This window comes from Phalacrocorax aristotelis, chromosome 1 (genome assembly GCF_949628215.1).
Source record: "Phalacrocorax aristotelis chromosome 1, bGulAri2.1, whole genome shotgun sequence".
In the NCBI taxonomy this organism is placed as follows: Eukaryota; Metazoa; Chordata; class Aves; order Suliformes; family Phalacrocoracidae; genus Phalacrocorax; species Phalacrocorax aristotelis.
The window spans coordinates 67,564,837-67,588,091 of record NC_134276.1 but is presented as its reverse complement, the minus strand read 5'-3'; the positions used below and the strand labels follow the sequence as shown (position 1 = coordinate 67,588,091).

Sequence of the window (23,255 nt, the reverse complement as noted above, 5' to 3'; positions counted from 1 at the left end):
TCTGTACTGAGATTATTCTGTATTCTGTTGTTTGGAGATGACGACTCAGGCTATTCCTGATGTAGAGACTACACTAGTGGGGTTTTTTTGTTTTGTTGGTTTTTTTGTTTGGAGGTGGGGTTTTTAAGTGCTTAGGTCAGTATTATATATCTCCTGGGCTGGAGAGCAAATGGTTGCTGCTATTCTTATTGCTAGAGTTTCCGTTTCTGGTACCACAGATAGAAGACTCAACTGTGACCTTTACAAAAACTCTTGGTAACAGAAAATGGAAAACAAAATTGGGTCAGCAGAAAACAATTAGATGAAAAGACTCAATAAGCTGAAAGCCATATGGCTTTTGTGTCAATAACCACTGAAGCAAATGATGAGGTGTCAAGAATTGGAGCATATTAGCTGGCAATGACACATTTTTGCTGCTTAATTTTTAGGTTGGCTCATTCACTGTGAGCCTAGTAGGAGCAGAGACTTGAGGCTGTGAGAGTTAGCCAAGCCGAATTGCAGTGTGGTGAGAAGATGCATGGGGGTTTACTCGGGAGAGGTTGCAGAGCCATAAAGTGCACTCAGATTTTAAGCTCTCCTTGTGAAGTTGGGGTGGGCTTTGCCTAGCCTACTTTGAGGCACTTAAATCTTGCTTTATTTGGTCCTTTTCTTGCATCGGATTAATGAACTGAGAAAGGTAGGTATGTGCTGTGGTGGAAATCTGAATACTGGGTGGCTAAGGTAACCCCATGCTTCAGAGGATTAACACGGGAAATGTCTAATCCTACAAGGTCTTTCATAAATTGTCCCTGGTCATTCTATGTCATGTTTTGCCTAGTCAAATACTGAGATGATAGCTCAGCCTAATAGTCCACACGTGTGACAACATCTGTGACCAAGGTGTGGAGATGCAACTGTCGCAGAGGAAAGGATGGAAGAGGGGGAAGACTATCCCAAAAATATTTGCTGGTAAGGATCCCTGCTTTATTTAGCAGAGACGAGGAAGGTATTCTCTCAGCCATTAGACAGCATGACATCGTAGCTCCTTATCATGGCCAAATTAATCAGCAGTAATGCAGTAGGGCAGAAAAGGCCAGAGCTTTATCGCTTTCAGCCAGCCTACTCACTCACACTTGCAGAAGGACCTCTCAAAAGACTCTTTACACTCAGATGTGACCACATGCAAGTTTGAAAGGCTAGTTGCTCACTAGACAGTAATAACTTATTGGTGGAGTGTGCATGGGTAGGAAAAACCAGTAGTTCTATGTTTTTGCTTTTTTATTGAGCAAGGGAAATGACATTATTCCTGAGAGTGTTTTTTGTTAGAGTTGATGACTGTGGATCAACTTGTGATATGATGGAGAACCCAAGAAGTATTAGATTAGTATCTCCAGTGAGAGCCGGGAATCCTGAAGATACTGCAGTTAATAGCACTTCCACACTGCAGTGTTTTGTTTCCTGTGTGTTTTTCATGGTTATTTTAGTCCTTTGGCAAAATACATCTCCCACCTTTTTAACTTGGAGTATCTCTAATGAAAACAGTACAAACTTGGAAGACACCTACTATTTTTTGAACCAAGTAGATGAAACAAACCCTGTTTTACTTTGTTCTTTTCAAAGGAAGCATGGTAGCAAAATAGTCTTCTGTCTGGCATTTTTGTATAATTTCTGTGGTAGTTCCCAAATAACTACCATGTGGCATAAATGAATCACAGACATGGCTGACTTTTGTGATAATGTAAGTGGTACTATTTATGAGGCCAGAATTATTTTGGATCCTGGAAACGTGAATCCTGTGGTACAGTGTGGCACGCTGCAGTTTCAGACTTACTATTTTGTGAGAAAAGATTGGAATTCCATTTTCTAAACCAATCTAATTCAGGGCAAAAATTTCTTCCAGACTGTGCATATGTGTGCATGTATGCAAAGATACTTTGCATAGCCCACAATGCCCCCAAATCCAAAATGTGGCTTAGAAGACAAAGCCGGAGTTTGTAAGTCTGGAGAGTTACAGAAAGTGGGGGTCTTTTGTGTCAAGCTGATTGTTTTTAATACCCTGCAGCAGTACCATGCTGCAGGAAGAGGCAGCTGCTTCTATATACCATTGAACAGAGGAAAAAAGGGATAAGCATTCCTTCATTCCTCCTCAGTCACTGTGCTTTGACCCAACCCAAGATAAATATTGGTTTAATTTTTGTTCTTTTAGCAGTCTAGGTGCTCAGCTCAAAGGCAGCAAGTTTGTTCTGGGCTTTGAGTCCCCAGAATGAACCCTGGTGGTCCCGCTGGTAGTATTCACAGTGAGTAAAAAGAAGCAAATTTGTAGTTCCACTCATTTTGTGATCAGGGTAATTGTGCTCTTCGCAGCATGCCTTGCACAAGAACTAAGCATTTTGGGCATGTTAAGTTCATGTTTAAAGGAAAAATAATGGTCTGCTCTCTGACTTCTGTTTCTCTTAGCCAGGTTCATATAACTCACCCTGTCAACAATACACGTAAGGCACCTTGTCACTGATGTAAACATCGCTGGCCTAAAACTTTGCATCTCAGAAAATTCTTCTTAAATGAACAAAACATGGTTTTTACTGTCCATATAAATTAGCCTCTGATCTTACGTGTATTAGTACTGAATCTGCTTTTTATACGTAGAGGTACAACACATAAATTAACAAATTTCTTCAAAGGTGGAAATTTTTATGTAAAAGGCTGATCATTCTTTGTTCTATTTTCAGCCGGTCTGGTGGTGTCACTTCCTTTCAAAGGAAACTGTCAAGTAGGCTGGTTTTGTTTATATAGGGTTTTTTTTAATACTTTCATAATATGAAGCAGCTGCTTAAAAAGTTAATGAGAAATACCTTCCTTTCCCTGCTTTGCTCTTTGGCCTTACAGGAAATTTCTATAGCTTCATAGCTGTCTAGACTGCAAGATCTATAGAGCAAGCAGCACCACCACCCTTCCTGCAGGAGCAAAAAGCAGTGAAGGGATGAAGCAGTCTGATGGGTTTTCATGCTGGTATAGCTATTCCTGTGCTGAAATATGGCAGCAGTGTGCTAAGAGGAATCCAAGATAATGTGATGCACAGCAAGAGGGCAAGGTGCACACGACAGGGACAAGACTTCGTTCCTGTTGACGGCACTGCTACAGGCATTGCTGCTTAGCCTTGTCAACATATTTTTGTCTCTATACAATAGGAGAAAATAAAAAATAAATTAATTCTGACCCTTCATCTCTTCTGTTTCAGGTGTTGTAAAACACCTGGATCAAGTCTTGGTCAGTTTAAAAATAACTGGGGTTTAACATAGAGTGGTTTCGGTTGTGGTCCTCTTGTGAGTAAAAAGAAATTAATTTGAACACTAAAGTGCAGCTTAAATACCTGCCTGGAAATTGCATCTTTAGCACACTGACATGACATTTCACTGTGCAGACTAGACTGGCATAAAATTTGGATAAAATAGTCCCAATAAAATTAATCTTTCTGTTTGAAACTTGAGAAAACTGTTCAGTAGGGTACTTTTTCCTCTGTTCTTTTTGCTTTCCTGTCCTTACAAATATACACAGCCTTAGCTACAGTATAAATATACACAGTCAATTTTATTGTAAAATAATTGCCACACTTTTTTAATTGGTACAACACTTTGACCAAAAAGGGTTATTAAATAAATACTACAAGCAAACAAACACCTGGTTTCTTCCTACCCAAAATGATTGACTTGGAGCTCCAGACTACCCACTCAGACAACACAGGCTAAAACTCGTCTATACTGGTTTATGAGAGCAGAACATGTAACCAGGGTGCCTTCTTCATTTCTCCTCTTGAAGAAAAATAATTCTCCATTAGCTGGAGAAGGAAAAAACTCATGCTTGTGGTAGCCAGAAAGCAACACTGCATTTGACTGCAGGCAAACTGGTGGGGCTGGTCACCCCGCTGGTGCTGTGCCTGCCCTTGCATTTCCAGGGTTCTGCTCTGCTCACAGTGAGATGTGGGTAAAAGCAGAGTGGCCATAACACACTCTGAGGTGGTTTGCTTGGGAAGTCTAGTGCCTGCACAGCACGGTTTCCAGACATTTCTTAAAAACAAAATAAAGAATGACCAGCTACCTAACATAAATTCTTTGTTCTATGGTGCATATGGCGGAGGCTTTTCTCCAGGCAAGAAGTAAGTCGGTGTATAGAGGGCTGGAGCATTGGGGGGAAGACCATAGCTGGAGCTGGACTGAGATGGAGGCTGAGTTTCTTCTGATAAAGAAATGTCAGTTGATGATGTTCCTGGAAAATTGCTGGCAGGCTGTATATAGACAAAGAAAAATACTATCTTCAGTAAAGGATTACAACCCCATTTGCAGCTCTGCATTAAGTGTTTGCCATGTAAGTGTTATATAATAAGCCCCATGATTAAATTTCTAATGCATTACAGCACCATCGCTTCAGTTTTAAAGCACTTGCTGAAGTGTCACAATGATGGTGCCTAGTGAGACAAGGCAGATTCCATCTGTAACCCAAGTAATTTTTAACAGACACTGCACGTGCAGCTGGGCAATAGAGCAAAACAGGAATTTCTGCAGGAAAAGACACTCTGGCTTCTGGGGTGAGGCACTGCACCTGACTGGCTGATTTGGTTACATGTAGCTGCTTGTTTCCAGGCATCGCTGTGAAATTTAAATTATCTTGGATGTAATTAATCTCAGTTATAATACTTGCATAAATGCAAGGTCTTATTCCTGTGTCAAATGCAGGCTCCTCTTAAGACAAAATTTTACAGGTAGGCATGTGTCTCCTGTAGGTCTTTTGCTTTGGCTGTCTCGGCCGTAACGGGGCTTTGGCCGAAAGAGGCAGGAAAAATAGATAGAGCTTAGGAAGCAGCCCATGTTCGGGAACAAGCAGAGTTTGTTAAAACAAAAGAATGCACGTAGGGACTAATGCTCTGGATTAAATGCTACCACTATTTTAAACCAAGTCTTGCCACTGATTTCAAGAGGGTCAGGATTTCACTCCTCCTCTCATATGCCAACACATGCCAGTCCATGGGCTTCATCAGAAGAGTTGTGCTCAGCTCTCCTCAGGTTCAGACCTAAAGTACCCAGAATGTAAAAAACAAAACAAAACAAAAAGTAGTAATCGGGGCTCTTTTTCAAGGGAAATCAAACAGCCGCACAAGCGAACGCTGCTCTCTGCTGCTTGCTAAAAAAATTAATAGTTGCCATCTAGAAGGCCAATACCAGGGCTGGCACGTGGACAATGGCATCTCAGAGCTGGCCAGGGCTGGCAGACCCCATGCCATGGTGCCTGCCTTCTCCGTGGGGCTTTGGGTCAGTGGGGACTGCTGCCCTGCATCAAACCCCCATGGCAAGGAGGAAGTTATCCCGCATTTGTACCACAGGGTGACTTAGTGAGTGCGAATGGGGCTGTCCTGATGGGAAGGTTGATTATGCCCTTCAACTCTCCAGGATGCAGTGCAGGTATAGTGACAGACCTGGTAGCTAGATCAGCTCCAAACATAGTTGTTGGGGTTTTGGGTGGTTTGGTTTTTGGTTTTGGGTTTTTTAAATTATTTATTTATTTTGGAGTTGTTGCTTCCCTCCCTGCTCAAACTGCAGCAAATGTTTCCATCTGGATGCCTGGAATTGCTTCTGTAATGAGTTCTCCTCTGGCAGGAATGACTGGCACAACCCTTACTGCTGTCATCACCACCAGTCCCTACACAGCTCATCATTTACCTGACCATTTGGCAGGCCTGTTACCAAGACTAGTTGTGACTGAACTGTACCAGTAAGGGATGAATGATTTTGTTAGCACATGCCACAGTAAACAAAAAAAATACTGGTTACATCCTTGTCAAAATGCATTCCTTTCTTTTTTGCATTTGGCTGATTTCTGCCTGTGGACAAGGAAGGATGAGGTGAACTGAGGAGCATTTACCACCGGCTCAGGTGGTGATTTTTTTTTATAAAGACTTTGTCTGCCCCTCCAGCAAGCAGATATTCAGTGAGATACTGGATTCAGCAGAGGACTAGGAATGAATCTGCTCAATGGTGGGAGCCACAGGTGAACTCAGGTCCATAGCCTTTGAGCTAATGGCTGTGGATTTCCTCTGGTTGAGGTGAGAGTTCAAACTAGAGTTATGAGTTGGTAATTGATTGCTAACTCCTTTACTTCATTAACTGGCATCAATTCACTTCCCCCCCCCAACCTCTTAGCTGAAGAGGGTCTTGTTCCTTTTGTTGTACTGAACCACCGTGTGTGACCCTGCCTCAACGGGTGGCAGGTGCAAGGCAATGTGCCATGCAAGGGCTTAGAAACAGTGTTTAGCCAAAGCTTTGGTGAGCCAAAGGGAACACTGAGAAGAGAGGTGCGTCTTGGGGCCCTTATGTGGAGCTTGGTCTATGTGGAAGCAGAGACATTACGCCTTTTGTGATGCCCAAAGGCACCCTCTGCCAGCTGCTCCAGAAATATGTGTAAGTCTCACGTAGACCTTGGCCCACATCAGCCAGCCCTGTATGGATGTCTTGAGAACATTAGGCCATCTCAGATGCCATATCTTTAGATAATGGACTTACAGCCCTAGGATACAGGGTTCAATCTCAGATTTTGATGTCTCAGTTGAAGGCTCAAGAACATAGATATCTAAGCACACAGTACAGTGACATGTAGCAACTGAATCCCACCCACTAGTCAGTGGAAAGGCCTTTAGTCTGAGATAATCCATATGTGGCTCTCTCTGCACACTCTAAAGGGTAGACCGGATCAGGCAGGGTCTCCTACACTATAGACAGCTAGAGCTCCATTCAGTTGCACACATGTAGGTGTCCAGCCCTTCTGGGATGCTATGGGATATCCCAGACATCCACACAGCTGTGACACAGGGACAACAGGACCTGGACCCTCCCAGAGTGGTACCAGGGGCCAAGTGGCTACCTGATCTTATTATCAGGCAGCACTAGGTCCCTACGTGCCAACAGCCCCTGCCTTGGGCCAGATGAATCCCAGCCACAGGGCCTGTAGTTCCCTTAAGAACTAGGACCAGCTGAGCAGGGCTTGTGAAGGCCTGAATCCAGCAGCTGGGCACTGCTCGGAGCACTTAGATGGGTCATGAAGATCTCCATGAAGCCCCAAGGATTCAGCCCACAGCTCTCAAGTAATGGGAGTGGATGATGGTCAAGCTTCTGGCTGTTCCTAATTAGGCCTGCTTCTAACATTCACCATTTGTAGCTTTAAGTAAGCTTATTATGATTTTTAACTCATATACTGATGCAGAAATCACTTCTCACCAAACTACAACATAATAAGCTCATACATGCAGGAAGGCGCCTTGCTTCTTTTTTTCCATTTTTTCCAGGAAAAGGATTAAGCACTTTCCCTTTTGGAGCCCAGTGCTTCTTGCTAACCTCTCCTGGCTTTGGGACAGCTGATGGTGTCTGCCTCTGAATGTTATGAAGGGGAGAGAAGACGAATACACTTCTTATAAAAAGTAGACATCTAGGAGAAGAATTGTGTTTATTTTGGAATGCAGTTAAGAATTTGGGGTAAATATGATGTATTTCTGTTTCTCAGTGGACAGAGGAGTGAACAGTTACAACTGACCCTCATGACTACTTACATGCATCTTTTCAGCTTAATTGCTTTCTTTCGTCTGTTTTTATCCCCTTCTCTCTCTACTCTTGGCTACGTGCTAACTGAACTCTGCAGAACAGCACAGCTTTTCAGCTAAAAGCAAACAAAAAGAGATGTTCTTTTTTTCCTCTCAACCCATGGCCTCCAAAAGTGCCTGGCCCCATTTATGTTAATAAATAAGACGTGCCAAGGACTGTTCTCTGGCTGTGAAGCCAACTGGCACAGCATGTATCACATCCCTACAGCTGAACTCTTGCCACCAAACCAGTGTGACTGTCTATATGCACAGTACCTACTAGGAATGGTCCACTGCCCTTGCTATCTTCTGACCCCTTCCTGAGCGTTGTTGGGAAACTGTTAGGTGGTCTGGGCCAAACCCATACCAGGAGCATGCTAACAATTCAGTGGTGTGGATGATCATCATGCCCCAGTACTTGTGGCTGGTAGCTTATTGGCCCTGAATAGATGTAGCTCAGGAGGCAGTGGGGAGCCAGTCCACGGCTAGTTCATGCTAAACATGCAGTGTTTTCAATTAAGAAGTATTGCAAAACTTGCGGTACCCACTGGTCTACCACTAGACAGCCAAAGTATAACAAGCCACTGGATGAAACAAAACAGTCTCACTGTGCTTTAAAAAACTCTAAAAACTCCTATGATTGCTCCAGGGTCTCGGTACATTCAGTTATTTAGCAGCTCACCCTGTGGTCTTCACCTCACTCTGGGGCAGAAAAAAAAGAAGACAAACACCATCCTCAGCAACACTCCCTGCACTTTCCAGGCCAGCTCTGGCTGGATGCAGCACAGGCTTGGAGCACGACGTGCACTTCATCCTTCTGAAGGAGACCAAGCAGCGTTGACTCAGGTCATGTTGTATTCCCTCGCACAAGGGGACAAAGCTACATCTCCAGGCCAGCTGCCTCTGGTCCTTAAGGCTCACCAACCTCTGCCAACTGCCACAGCAGCACTCGTCTCCCAGTGGTGGCCTGCAGCAGATGCTTACAGGAAGCTAAAAGAAAAAGGCTCCATCTTCTGATGAGGCCCTGTAGGTTCTTGTGGCAGGCAGCCATTTGAGGACTTGCTGGGCTGCAAGTGGCACATGAATCCCTGTACGTAACAGCAGTTGATGTTCCTAACCCCTTATTTATACTCTTCCTTGCTTTGTTTCAAACCCCCTGGAGCCAAGATCTACCACTGCAGAGTTTGTCCTGAGTAGCAGCTTATGCTTTTCTGATGGGCTAAGATGGGTGCTGGTTTTGTACTGTACCTGAAGAGGTAACGGGTAGGATGGATACGTAGAAATAGTTGCTGCAGAAGGACAGAACCCAGCGTATGTCAGGATCTGCTGGGCAGGATTGTACAGGATCTGAGGAGGAGATGCAGCACTGAAAGCAATTTGGGACAGAGGTACCTGTTGAGCACAGAAGACAAGAATATATCAGCACAGCGCAGAGGGGACTGGAGCAGGAACTGGTCCTAACACAAGCAAACAGGCAATTTAACAACTTTCTGTTTTCCAGCACAATACCAGTACTACAAAAAATCAAGCAGACAGAATGAAAGAAGGGATATCTGGAGTGAATTTTTTGACCAGAAAAAGCACAGCTATTTGAATCTTCTTCCCTTGGAAAGACTGCTGGTGCTTCCCTAGCACCAGTTACAGAAGCACTGGCAGGACTCCAGACCCAAGACACCCTGAAGAGCAGAGCCTACAGCTTTGACCACCTCTTACTCACTCCAGCACCAAACACCCAGTCCTTTGCAATTTGCTGCAGACTCTTTCCAATAGCAACTACCTGATGCCCTCATGTCTTTTCGCTCCACTTTCCTACACAGATCTACAAAGATCTCCCTTTCCAGACCACCTGCTCTTCTTTCACAGCTCCCTCTCACTTGTGAAATGGAGTTTGCTGCTGGCTGTCCATTAGTACCCCCCACGTGCATATATTGTTCCTACTGCATAAATTCCTTCATCATATCCCGTGGCTTTATTGGTATGTCTTTTAACTGTAATGTGAGATGACATTTGCAGGAAGGAGTAATAGCTCATATTAAACTTGCTAATAAAACTTGGGGGGAAAAAAAACCCAAAACAAAAAGCAAAAGCTAAACATGAAAGGGGGCTTGTGTTAAACCCTAAAATCCTGTGCTATATAACCATTTGTGAAGGACAGTAGAGATCTGTAAAAGATTTTCATGTCCCTCTGCTTTGCAAAGCAAGACAAATCCAGTGGTTTCTTTTCTCTCCTTTGTTTTTATTAGCAGATTCCTGCACATGAGAGCATGGAATTTTCATTTTACTGAAATAATAAAATATGGTGGTTGCCAGACAAATGGTGAAAGCAGCAGCCAGGATTTTTTTTTCTTTTTTGGCATTTCCTTTCAGATTTATCAGTAAGAGATATAAACCACTGCGTTGTCTCGAGATAGTGTCAAATCTCTCTGTGACTGACAATTAATGTACACACATTAGTTTTACTTGTACATGGAAAACATCGTCTAGGTCACTCATATACCACGAGGTTACCTGACAATCTAGGCCTTAGCTCTCTGGACAAGCTTAGCACCCCAGGAGCTGGCACAGAGAAAGGCTGGGGTAGAAAGCAGAGAGCCCATTTCATGGGAGAAGGCAAGTCTCTTCTTCAAGGTACGCTCCTCAGAACACCTCCTTTCTACCCACCCTGCTGGGTGGTTATGGTGGGGAGAAATGGAGAGACACTGCCTTTCAGACAGGAGTAGCAAAAAGCAGCTAAAGAGCTTGCCTTAGACCCAAAGGTTTGGTGCCAGCAACACAGCTCACCCCAGCCAGTCCTCCTTCCTTGGAGGAGGGAGGCTCTGGTGTGATCAGATCCTTCTGGCTATGAACATAAACGTGGCAAGAAACACTTTGTTTTGTCCAATGTGAAACACACATGCCTGTTCTGCATCTGTCACCAGCTTTCTGGTGTGGGTCCCTTTAGGTGCTGTTGTCCTTCTCCCAGGACCTCCTAAAATTTTTTTTTGCAATGAGGGTGGTGAAACACCGGCACAGGTTGCCCAGAGAGGCGGTAGATGCCCCATCCCTGGAAACATTCAAGGCCAGGCTGGATGGGGCTCTGAGCAACCTGGGCTGCTTGAAGCTGTCCCTGCTCACTGCAGGGGGGTTGGACTAGGTGACCTCTAAAGGGCCCTTCCAACCCAAACCACTCTATGATTCTATGATTCTAATCTCTCTAGTCCTCTTATGTTCTCTCCATCCATATCAGCAACTCTCTCCAATTGCTAAGGATGAACATCACAGCAGTCCTAGAAGACAGCTTTGGGGAGTCATCCATCCCAAATCCACTGATCAAAGCACCTTATTATCAGGCTAGCTGGTCTCAGCCTGGAGCCAGCAACGATTTGCAGGTATTAAATATGTTTAGATGCTTTTATCATGTATTCCAGTAATGACACTATGTTAAATTAGTCACATAGAATACAAGGGTAGGTGGAGACATTTTAAACTGAAACACCACCCAAGTCAAAGAGATAAGGAGCTGTGAACTAGCCAGGGAGTGCTGCCAGTGCCATGAAGGCACCTCGGGTCAGGGAGTGTGGGGAAACCAGGCTGTGGCCAGAGAGGCTGTCTGGCCACCCCCCACCCAGCCACACAAGCTGCTGCTCACTGTGCGGCCGCAGAGCAAGGCACGTCAGCTCCCTGATCTGACACGGATCACTTATTTCTGACCTATGACTATGACATTAATGTCAGGATGCACCTTTAGTTGCATGAGTGCTAAGGAATGAACCTCAGTAATTAGGGGTTCGTTTTGTTTTCCTTTTTATGTCAGGGTGAGGGAAGAGGAGAGGGGATAAGGGAATGATATTTACTCTGTTCAGATTCCTTGAGGACTCCAAGAAAGACTAATGGAAAATTAAAAAAACAAACCAGCAACCCCCTCAGGGTAGCAGTTCTGATTAATGCAACCGTAAACTCAGGGCAGGCAGATTCCTTGGCAAGGTGTGTCAGGAGAACATCTACAAGTCATCAGATGAATACCATGGCAGGGAAGGGAGTTCCTAGATTAACTCTTAGTACCAACAAGTGAAGTTTTCCATGCATTTCTTTACCTCTGCCTTCTGTAAGAAATAATCACGGTGTTTCACCATTTTGGATACTCCAAGTACATACTTCTATTTACATCTTAATCTGCTTTTTGTTAAATGTGACTTTAAGATAACTGCCTAGCTGGCATCCTATATCCAAACACACTGTAGACCTGAAAAGGAAGGTACTGCCGTAACCACTGCAGTTCCCTCAGCACCCAGCAGATCACAGAACGGCCCCACAGGTGACACAGGGGCCACTGAGACCTGACACCCTTGGGGTCAGGAGAGGATGAAAAGTTTCCCACTGAGCCAGCACAGCTTTCTGACAGGCAGCAAAACCACGGGGAGCGTGCCAGGGTCTGCAGGGAATTTGCCACAGGAAAGAAAACCCACACCAACCAAAGCAACCCTTAGGGTTGGGTTTTTTTTTCTGTCCAGGAAATTTGATGGGTTTAGAGGCAACAGCGCTGTTTTGCAAACTCTCCCCTTTGTAACAAGTTTTGGCTGCCAGTGTTCCCCAGAGATAAACAAGATGGTTTTTCTTTGTCTAGTCAGCCTGGCCCCCTCTTTTCTGGAAGTCAACCTCGGAGCAATGCCCTGAGGCGTTTCAGTGGGCTTTGCAGCTCTCCCTGCAAAATGCCAGTGAGCATTTCTGTGGGAAGGTGACATCCTGAAAGAAAGAAAATTGGTCTCCTACACATTTTGAAGGATTTTTTTTCTTATTTCAGTCCCATGCCCCTTTCTCTCCCTCTTCTGCTTGATGTTTTCTTGGCCCCCATTTCTCCCAAGAGTTACTCTTTTTGTAACGAAGGCGAGCAGCAGATTAGCAAACCAGCTCTGGTACGTCACTCAAAAGGACTCTGAAAAAGCACAGGCAGGAGCAAGGAGCGGTCACTGCATTTTGGATTGCTGCTTTAGTAACACTTTCACAAGCATACCATGGCTCTTGTGCTGAGGTAACTGACACAAACTCATTTTACCCTTAATCTAGTGAGGGATATTTCCTGTTCCTGCTGCAGAGGAGACTTTAAACAGCTTATTCAGATCAGGTTTTCAGCTGGATCCCCAACAGCCTTGCTCCAGCCAAGCCTGGGGGAAAGCTGCACGTCCACTCATGCTGCAATTTCCTTGCACAGCTTTACACCGCACAGTTAGAGGACCCAGACCTTGACCCAGGCTCTGCCTCCCAGCAAGGGAATGTGTCAGGTCATGGAGACCCCAGTTCTCCTAGGAATGTCTCCTCAGCTTGGCATCCCTCACAAGCAGTGCGGCGATGGCCTCTGTGCAGCACAGAGGTGTGCCTGGGCTGGAGCTTGCCCTGCTATGAAGCATCAGCCCAAATCCCATATAGGCCTTAGTTTGCGCAAGCCAGATTAGATGGACTCAGGCTGCCTCTTTGCACCCTTCCCCACCTCAGGGGAGCACTAGCAACTCCCACAGCTGCCCTTGGTGGAGGCACTTGCACCCATCTACTAGGCAAGCGAAAATACTTAGCAGCACTGGAAAGCTACAGTGCTCTACCAAGGACGTACTGTAGATGATGCCTGCTTTCCATTCCTCATGTAGTTGCTCTTCCCCTCATTTCCCGCTGTGGTTGTTTCTGCTCCCCTTCTGTCATTGCTCCTCTCACAGGGAAGGGATGAATTTAGCTGGGAAAGCTGCTTCCACTCCCTCCCAGGCAGCCGCAACTCTTTACTGGCTGGCTGCTATTTGTTATCAATTCCTTGCAAGAATCCCCTCACACAAAGTACAGTTCAGCTGCACATTTCTTACATGCGAAGGCTCAGTGTGCTTGTTTGCCTTCACACAGAATCACAGACTCACAGAATCACAGGTTGGAAGGGACCTCAGGGATCATCTAGTTTGACCTTTCTAGGAAGAGCACAGTCTAGACAAGATGGCCCATCTCCCTGTCCAGGTGACTCTTGAAAGTGTCCAACGTGGCCGAGTCAGCCACTTCCCTGGGGAGATTATTCCAATGGTGACTGTCCTCACTGTGAAAAATTTCCCTCTCGTGTCCAATCCGAATCTCCCCAAGAGCAACTTGTGTCCATTCCCCCTTGTCCTCTCCATGTGACTCCTTGTAAAAAGGGAGTCTCCATCTTCTTTGTAGCTACCCCTTAAGTACTGGTACATGAGGATGAGATCCCCTCTGAGCCTCCTTTTCTCAAGGCTGAACAAACCCTGTTCTCCCAGCCTATCCTCACATGGCAGGCTTCCCCGTCCTTTGATCATCTTCGCGGCCCTTCTCTGGACCCCTTCCAGCCTGTCCACATCCTTTTTGTGTGGCGGTGACCAGAACTGTACACAGTACTCTAGGTGTGGCCTAACAAGCGCTGAGTAGAGTGGGATAATGACTTCTTCAGCTAGAGACAATAATATTTCCAGCAAACATCTTGCAACTCTTAACAAAGGTGAATTTCAAGTAAATCATGTGGCCCTGCTCTGTCACATGGTTTTAAGCACCCAACACATATTGTAGATAGATAGCCTGGACATGCTTGCTAAGGGACGCAGGGTGGGGATGGCCTCCGGTCTGACTGGGTCCTTGGCTCACTGGGTGCCAGCTCTGAGCAGCCCCTTCCTTCTCGTTTGCCCCCTGGTGTACATCTCACCCATCTCTCTTGCTTTCTCTTCCCTGCTCCATCCTCTCTTCTTTCCTTTCACCTGTCTTCCTATTTAGTTTTCTCCTCTGGAATAGTCACCAGAAACATCATGGATCTAAGGTGATCTGTGCTGCTATCACGCCTCCCTTCGGCTCCTGCATTTCACCTCCACCCCCACGCCTCTGCCCATTTAGTTTGGAAGCATTTTGGGCTGGGACCATCTACTCTTCTGAGTGCCTAGTAGATCATGAGCCACTTGGATGGTCTTTAGGCACTGCTTTAGCAAACATGACCGCTGACATTGATAATCCCAGGAACAGCTACTTCACCCTTTAACATGTCAGAAAATCTAGGCAGATGAAGCACTGTATTATAGCATCCCTCCTAGCACACAGCCTCTTCTGAAGTGGTTCACATCAGCAAAACATGGTGGTGTGGCACAGGGAGCAGTTAGAGGGTGGCACACCTTAGTGAAACAAAAGAGGAGGTTAATGGTACCTGAATACAACCGTTTAAATAAAATCTTAACTGGTACTTCAGAGTTAATCCCCATTCTTGGGAAAAGAACTTCGTAAGATTAAATAGTCACACCTAGGACTTGTATTTTACGTGGTAGCTACAGCCCAGCGTCCTTGAACACTTGTGCTGGCCCACATGTTCAATGCTGAATTAGAAGGTAAAAAAGATGCCACCAAGAAAATCACCAGCACCTGTTCACACAGATGCGTGTTTTTTCCCTTCCATTCATGTATTTGACCAGGATTGACCTACTTAGCTGTGAGCAGCTGGCAACAGCTTAGCCTAAAGATATGACTCCAACCTCCCAGATCACACAGGAAATATGTGTAAAGTGCCTCTTTCATACACTTCTGCTTCCTTGGTTTTAACCCATTTGATAATGTTAACAAGCACAGAAGCCCTCACATAAGGCAAAAGACTGTGAGCCTTACCATGTCTTTAAATGCCCCAAGAATGGCTGCGGTAATAATCCCCAGAAACAACCCAATGATGTTGAGGACTGTGGAGGACCACAGCAACCGGTACAGGTGAACCACGTCCTGACAGCTGCTCACACCGAGAAATTCATAGTAGCTGGAGGACTGCTCTGAACTGAAAGGGAATGCAGAAAACATCACTGAGGTGAGAATGGTTTTGCACAAAATACAGAGCACCAGAAGATCCGAATCCCTCCTGCTTACTTTCGTTTTTGGCAAAGTAGTTCATCCACACTCCCACCAAACACTGCTCAGATGAATTGGAGAAAGCCCTACTGTAGAAAAAAAATTGGCTCTGCTAATGCCAGTATTAAAAACATAGTCCAACTAATACCAATCCTATCTTGGCTGACTGGTGGTGTGCACCAGCAGGGACTCTTCCTTTTTTTCACTCGGGTTCTCTGAACACAGGCATAGTCCTGGCACACAGATGCTGCCCTTGTCATTTAGCTACCAGCTAAAGTATGCTTAGCATTGCTTTTTTTCCTAGCTCACCTGGAAATCTGCTGGCATCTATGAAACTGGGGGAGGCAAGTTGCTTAAGCATTAATTCAACCACAGGAAGGGAGATTTTGCCAGCTGGCTACATTTGTTTATGGTGTCTGTGGTTCCAAATTAATTGATGCAACTCAGTACAGTATAATGATGTGCCTTTTCACTATGGATTGTACTATCCAGAAATCTTTGTTCATATTTCTACACTGCACTGGCTATTGTAAATCAGGCATGTTGTGAAGTTAATCCTCACTGTCTTGCCCAAAGTCAGAAATGTCCTACTACAAAATTTGAAACCAAAGTTTCCTGAAGTTCTTTCCAGTACCTGCCTTAATGCTAGACCACTAATGAGCTCCTAAAGCAGTTACTTGAGTTGGAAAGATTTTTTAAATGCCAAGTCTGTTTTTGCACTGCTAGGAAATTGCCATCAGATTATGGTGGAAACCAGAAGTGAGCAGTTTGTGCTCGCTCTTCTGTTCCTCCGTCCCCAGCACACTGGGCAGCAGTGGAGACGGTGGTTAGGGAAAGCTCTGCAGAGGAAGGTAGCAACGTGGAAAAACCCATAACATTTCTGGGAAGAACCAAGCCAAACACAGTCATACCTGGAGATGTCCAATAATTTTTTGTGGGTCATGGTTCTGGCATTGTGGATCTGCTACTGTTGAGTTCACTTGGGCCCTATAATGAGCCCAGATGTTGCTTAACTAAATAAACCTTTAGCTTCAGCTGCCAGGAGGCTGAGGAAATCTGACTTGCGATCCTGCCTGCATACCTGTATAGTGCACGGCTGACACCAAGTCACTTCATGTGACTGTGTCTCCTCCTACTTCTCTCTAACCATCCTATGAACAGGAATTGCCGAGTCTGTAGTGCAGCAAGACTGCTTCTTTACTCTGGATTAGTCCATGCTAGTGCCCTAAGACCTTGCTGTCCACTGCGGATTGCTGACAATGGCAGAACGCATGTTTAATTATATAACTGAATATTGTCACAGCAGTGATCAGTCCCAGGTGCTTAGACAAACCCAATGACTTAGAAAAATGACACTGAGGATCTCCATCTGGATGGGGAGTATTCCTGATCTCTCCTTGGTTCTACCTTATGCTTTAAGGAACAGAGTTTCAGTCACTTTACCTGGTAACTCTGAATGCTTTCACCCCTTTAAGACCCCTGTTCTTTTCTGTATTCAATTCAGTGTTAACATGCAGCAGTTAGTTGCGTACCATGGAAGAAAGCACTCTCAGTACAAACATACTGCATTGCAACTATGTTGTCCCATCATCTGTCTATCATAGAAAAGGCACTAAAGTTGTGCATACTTTACCTTTCCCATGTTATTTGTTTTGTATACTTCCATCATGCCCAGATTTAACACTTCTTACAGAAGCAAAAGACTCTATCATTCACAGGGAGATTAAATCCATTCCACAGACCTGCACTCACTTTGTGTCTCTTGTGTGCATCAGAAATACATATTGCATAGAAGACTTCCCTCTAGTGCCAAAGTTCATTTTGCTTCTCTAGTTGAGTCAGGATCTGGGCAAGAGCTACTCCTTCATGCAGAAGCTGTGTGTAGAAGCCTCACTGTATCAGCCTCATTCCCCTACACCTAAAATGTTCATGCCTGGCAGCATGCTAGCCAGAGCTTACAGAGGACTGGGGTTATTCAGGGCTGCTAGCATGTGAAAAGGAGGCAAAACCAAAATAAAACAGCAGACGTAGGAAGGAAGAAAGATGAGAAATACATAGAGGGAAAGAAGGAAGAGTGACTGGGTGAGCTGTAGCAGGTTGCAGAGGTTGCTTGCGAGTGCATGGTAAGATGATAGTGAGGTGTGCAGATGGTGAGTCAGGCAGAAGAACTGCACTGTGAAATACTCCCCAGTCTCTTGTGTGTGGCAAGACATGATGCTGCTTGCAGCTGAAATCTCTGTGTGCCAGGTGGCCAGTCAGTTGTGTTCATTTCATCTGTCTTCCACATTATAAACCCTTGGACTTTGCTGTGATATAGTTTCCTAACCACCTTTTTTACTCCTGTTACATCGCTGCATGGCAACCCTGTGCTAACCTTCAGCTGATCTTTGTAAGCATAGCTAGACTTCTTCTCTCCTATCTTCTGACATCTCACGCTTTGGTAATGGTTAAGTCAAATGGACAGCTTCAGAAAACACTCACAAGACCCTCTGTATCTAGCCTATGAGAATGTAGCAAAATCTCACGCCTACAGAGGCTGTTGCTAACAAAAGAGCTCTGCATAGGCCTACAACGTAATCTCTGCTCATGGACACCCATGTTGCTATTCATTTTGTTTCCCCCAGTGTGGTAGGGGCAAAAAAAAAGGGTTCATTAAATCTAATGGAAAAATTGCATTACAAGATCAACAGTAAATCTTGACAGGGCTATGGCTGATTTTGATCACACAACAAAGAGCTTATGGACATATTTAAAGAAAAAGAAACTGAAATAATGCCAACACTAATATGCAACCCCTGACCTCTTCTCTGCTGGCATCAGGATTTGAACCACAGAGGAACTGGATTGCTCAGCATACAAGCCTCTTGTGTGGCTTCTCCAGGCCTAAGGGCACCTCTCCCTATCGTTTAAGAGGAGGGACAAAACCCCAAGGATTCGTCGGAGGCCATTGACTGCGCACAGGTACTTACTTCTCACAGTTGTACAGGTCACAGCAATAGCATGTGTTACTCTTTACTTTCAGCTGGCACTTGCTGTTTAAGGTATAGCATGTCACCTGCCAAGAAAGAAGAGACTGACTTTTATTCTCAGTGTTTCAGTGTTGTGAGAATCATCCTATTGACTGCAAAGAAGCAGCTACTGCAGTGTCAGGTTTTATTACCTATTGTGCAGAAAGATCCTGAGATTCCAAAATCCATGACTGCAGGGCAGAAGGGCATCCCTGAGGAGTTTCATTTGGGACATCAGTCCCTGAGTCTTGGGGCATTTGCACTATGGAAACCAGAGTCCCCAGCACTGACCTGCAGCCAGGGCTGCCTGACTTTTCAAGCACTTTGCTGCACTGCCTGGTGCTATTTTGCCAAGACCCAGAGTTTGCAGCTTGAGATGCAGATCCCTATGGCTGTGATGCAGGGACCATGGGCCCTAAGAGATATACCACCGCAAGCCACTGAACTGGATAGGAATACCAGTCCATTATAGTGGGGAAATGGGCAAGGAAGCCAATTCATCTGAACAGCTTCTAATAAATGGGAGCTCTCTCCTTTCAGTAACATCCTCTTGAAGAAGAAAATAATTAGGAACAACAACAAGAAGAACAATCTCCAAACCCGCAAACAAAGCCACTCTGAAAAGATCCAGGCAGTCCAGCAAATTTTACTGTCACTTTACTGCCATTTACTGCAGGCTCTTGGACAGAAAACTGAAAAGGTTTGTTTGTGTGAGCAGCAATTGCAGGGATGGACAGATGTTAGAACAGTAAAGGTAGGCACATGTAAGCCACTCTCCATCCAGACAAGTAATAATTTTAATGACTCCTTAAGTGTGGTAAACATTAATCACTTCTATTTGGCATTACAGACCAACTGAAATATTTTATATGTAAGGCTAGTTTTTCCTGAGATTTTAATCTTATTGACTTTGAAATGCTGGAGAACTGTCAGGTTTTAAAAGTTAGCAGGTCAGAAAACACATTCTTTCTATAGTTTCTATTTTGATAGAAAAAAATGTACTGTAACCACTAAGAAGTATTTTGTTCACAAAATGCAAAAAAAATGCATTATTGAATGGAAAATTCCTCATAATGAAAAAACAGAAGGAGCATGCTTAAGAATACATGCCTGCTTTTGAAAAGCTTCTGCCAGACAGTTCGGCTTAGCCACGAATGTGTTAGTCTGCGGGATAGTCTCCACAGGAGTTGTTAAACTAGATGTTTCTCAGCTCCCCTGTTCTGGATCTGTGTATCCTCTTCAGTGTGAAAACTGCCACTGCTGTCGACTCTGTACTCCCACGTGTTTGTTCACAGCAAAAAGGAAAGCCTTGAACACACACACTCAGCACCAGAGAAAGTTCATCTTGCAGCTGGTCTCAGACTTGCCACGCTTGTCTTTACCAGGATTTGCTTGAGCAGTGGAAGTTGGGTGACAAAGCTAAAGTTAAAATGATGCCTTGGGATTTCTTTGCTGCCCAGGACAAGGCTGAACCTGTGGTTACTGTCTTACACAAATCAGCTCTTCTAATACAAAATGAAAGTTAGGTTATGAAAGGACAGTCTCAGTATAGGTTGCAATCTGGAACTGGAGCTCACAGCCTGATACAGACACATTCCACTTGTCACAAGAATATCCCACCCTGAGATAGGACCTTGCTTCATCAACCTTGTTCTATTGTGTCAGAACTTACTGGAATTTCCCATAAGGGCTTTGTTGGCCTTAAGTCATATTCAGCTGCAGCTGTCCTCAGCGTGAGCTGCAATTTACTGCAGAAGAGGAGTGCGCTGCCGTCAATAACTGCATCAGCTTAATCAAGATCCATCTCAGAAGTGACTGAAACATCACGCCTGGCTACTTCTCAAAGCAGTCAGAAAACTGATCCTGGAGCAGAGTGTGCCAATGCATCCGCAGCCATTGGCAATACACAGCCGTTTTGCGGGGATGCCCTAGTGCACTGAGCGTAACTTAAGACTTTGGTTTTGACTCCCTGTATGTAGTCAAAACGGCCTAGGACCTGCGTGGTTAAAATACCCTTTTCCCATTACACATGGATGATTGGGATTGGAGTGGGCTGCTAAAAAGGTGGATTTTTCTGATGCATGGCTTTGGGGACCACTGCTGATAGGAAATAAAAGTGGTTTTCCCCTCTCTGAGCATCAATAAGGCCAGTTTGCCCTTTTTATTGTAGATAGCTAGAAGTATTAAAGAGGGAGATTGACAAGATCTTAAACATATTTTTAGCTGCTTCTAGGCTATGAGACGTATTGTATTATTGGCCAAGGGAGTTACTGTAGTTGTCTATTTTTATCACTGCATTTTTAAAACAGGCAAAGAGCAAGACACTCCTTTTTAGGAGAACAGTGAATAAACCAAAATAAACAAATTACTGTGCGGTGTGAGCAAGGGAGGTGGATACGGGCCATTTGTGGGTATTCTGCATGTCAAGACCTATTATTTCATTTCAGTGACCAGACATTTAGCTTTTTCATGTTCTGGCTGTTTGTGTCTGTCTATCCCCTGAGCACCAACTGAAGAGATGTTCTCACCTCATGGTAATTTCAAGAAAATCAAATTATTTCTGCTTTGAGCAAAGAGAAGAACTGAAATAGGCAAACTACATGAGCTAGAGACCACTCACAGACTAGAGATGGCAATTAAAAGGAAATTTGCACTCAGTAAACAATCTGCTTTCCTAGTTAGGTGTTCACCTGGCATGCAGCACATGTCCCATGCTCACTAGCTGGCTAACTTTGGAAAAGCGAAAGCCAAGTTCAAATGCCATGGATCATTAACTCTGAATTAGCATTTGCTGACTCCAGATCAGTGGACAACCAGACAAGAACATTATTACAAACTAACTATGCTCTTAAAAGATATGGGGGTTTTGCCAGAATAGAGCAAGGAGCTCTGGGTGGCCCAACTTTAGACATTCCCAGGATCTGCAGAGCTGGGGAATCCTGTCTGGCCAGAAGCCCAAGGCTGCGGTCACCTGCTGGGTGTTGTGGTCAGTGTGACGCCAGCTACATGCTTATTACAGTAATCAGAAGCATTTCTCAGGCCATGTCTGTGTCTGAGTGTGCATACACACTTTAGAAGAGGATGGATTAAAACTTATAGGAAAGGGTATTGTCACAGATCATAAGTTTGCCTGGGTAGATCTTTAGGCACAGATGCTAATGAAATATTTTTGTCATGCATCTTCTGGAATCAATAACAGGGTGCCGGAGCAGCAAGATTTAAGCATTATTAGCTGCTTAACCTGGTAATATACTTTGCTAAGCTGTCTGGAATTATTAACGGTAACATTCCCTGTACACTTTTTCTTAGACATGGGAGGAATGGTGATGAAGGACATCTGGCTTTTTGTAAGTTATACTGCTGTTTAGCTGTTTTCAATCCTGCTCTGCTTGATTTCCTTTCACTCTCACCAATTTACCACAATAATAAAATGAAAAATAGGAAAAGAAACTAAATCTGGACTTCTCAGGAGGATAGCCATTTGGGTATGGGCACTTTTCCGAGCATGTTAATATCATTGAGGTAATAAAAAAGCTGCATTCAAACCGCTGACATTCTTGGCCTGTGCTGGATAAATACAGAGAAGATTTCAAGTCTTCTGGACAATGCAAATGGATTCATGTAGATATTTCCTATTCCACTTGAAGTCTACAAAAACCTCCTTAGGGAAAGATGCCAATGTGACAAATACATTCCAGACAGTTATATAGTATAGATGGACTAGGAATCATTCCAGTCCCAGAGGAATGTACTGGATAGAAACACTGATGATAACTCAAAACCTCACTGGTAGTAATGATCTGTAGTCATCAGAGGCTTGGACAAGTAGGGAGTCACTTGTGGGAGAAAAAACAGTAGGGTTTCTATCAACCCATGACCTACATGTACAGACATGCTCTCAAATACCGCCTCCCTCCTCCCCAGCCCCTCTAAACACAGCAGAAACAAACATATGATAAGTTTTTTTTACCTCTGTCTGGTAGGCATCATACAGGAATCCTATACCACTTGAATAAAACTGGCACCTTTTGTTATACAAAGGTCTGGGCTCCTGTAAAGAGAAAAACAGCCAAGAAAGTACTTGGTCTGGAGGAATTGCGAAGGTACCGTGTCCCATGTCCCCATGCCAGATGCTTACAGCTCTGGGGAGCTGTAGCCAATGCAGACACTTGGGTAAGCAGCTCACACACCCCCATGTTGGTTTTCTTTCCAGAATGGCTCTCATCAGGGTTACATCTTCCTTCCTTGTTCTGCCACTAAGCTATGTGAGTGTCATTTATTCTTCACTGTACAGTCACCTCTTTTAAGAAGACATCACCCCTGGCATTTAACCGCTTCCTTCCCTGACGTCAAATCGTACTGCTGTATGAGAGTGGTCCAGTCACTCTTTCTCATACAGTTTCTTACCTAGCAGAAAGAATTACTTTGCTGTTTGTCTTCAAGATACAAGACTTGCTTTTTAAAGGATTTCAACAATGTCCCTACAGAAAACAAAGTAAAATAGCTAATACTTCAAGCATTCCACTTACTGTACACTTCAAACCCCAAAAGCAAAACAAAGAATGATGAAGAAATGAAGGCATAAAGGGGAAATAATTTGCACTAAGTTTGATTTTGCGTTATTTTCCATTTATGCTTATTGCATTCACTGCTCATATTTCATATTTTGCTTGTAACAGTTCCCACAAGTTGATATAAAGGAAGAACACAATGAAATATCCTTGGCCAGATGGAAGATGTGTGTTTCCAAACTTGGCGAACGGCCACTTTAAGGCTAGAGGCTGCACACCTCGGCCAGTTTCAGGACT

At 44.4% G+C, this 23,255-nt stretch overlaps 1 protein-coding gene across 1 annotated transcript in view; it reads right to left on the bottom strand.

Annotated features, from left to right (window-relative positions):
• Positions 1-3,549: 3,549 nt before the first annotated feature.
• The window catches only part of TMEM255B (transmembrane protein 255B), an 84,257-nt gene continuing 64,551 nt past the window's right edge, over positions 3,550-23,255 (bottom strand). Inside the window, exons 5-9 of the mRNA XM_075081932.1 lie at positions 22,418-22,498; positions 18,409-18,494; positions 15,209-15,368; positions 8,849-8,992; positions 3,550-4,261 (exon numbers count right to left, since the gene is read on the bottom strand). Coding sequence (XP_074938033.1) covers positions 4,094-4,261; positions 8,849-8,992; positions 15,209-15,368; positions 18,409-18,494; positions 22,418-22,498 — 639 coding nt within the window. The 3' untranslated portion in view covers positions 3,550-4,093. The remainder of the gene's footprint in view (positions 4,262-8,848; positions 8,993-15,208; positions 15,369-18,408; positions 18,495-22,417; positions 22,499-23,255) is intronic.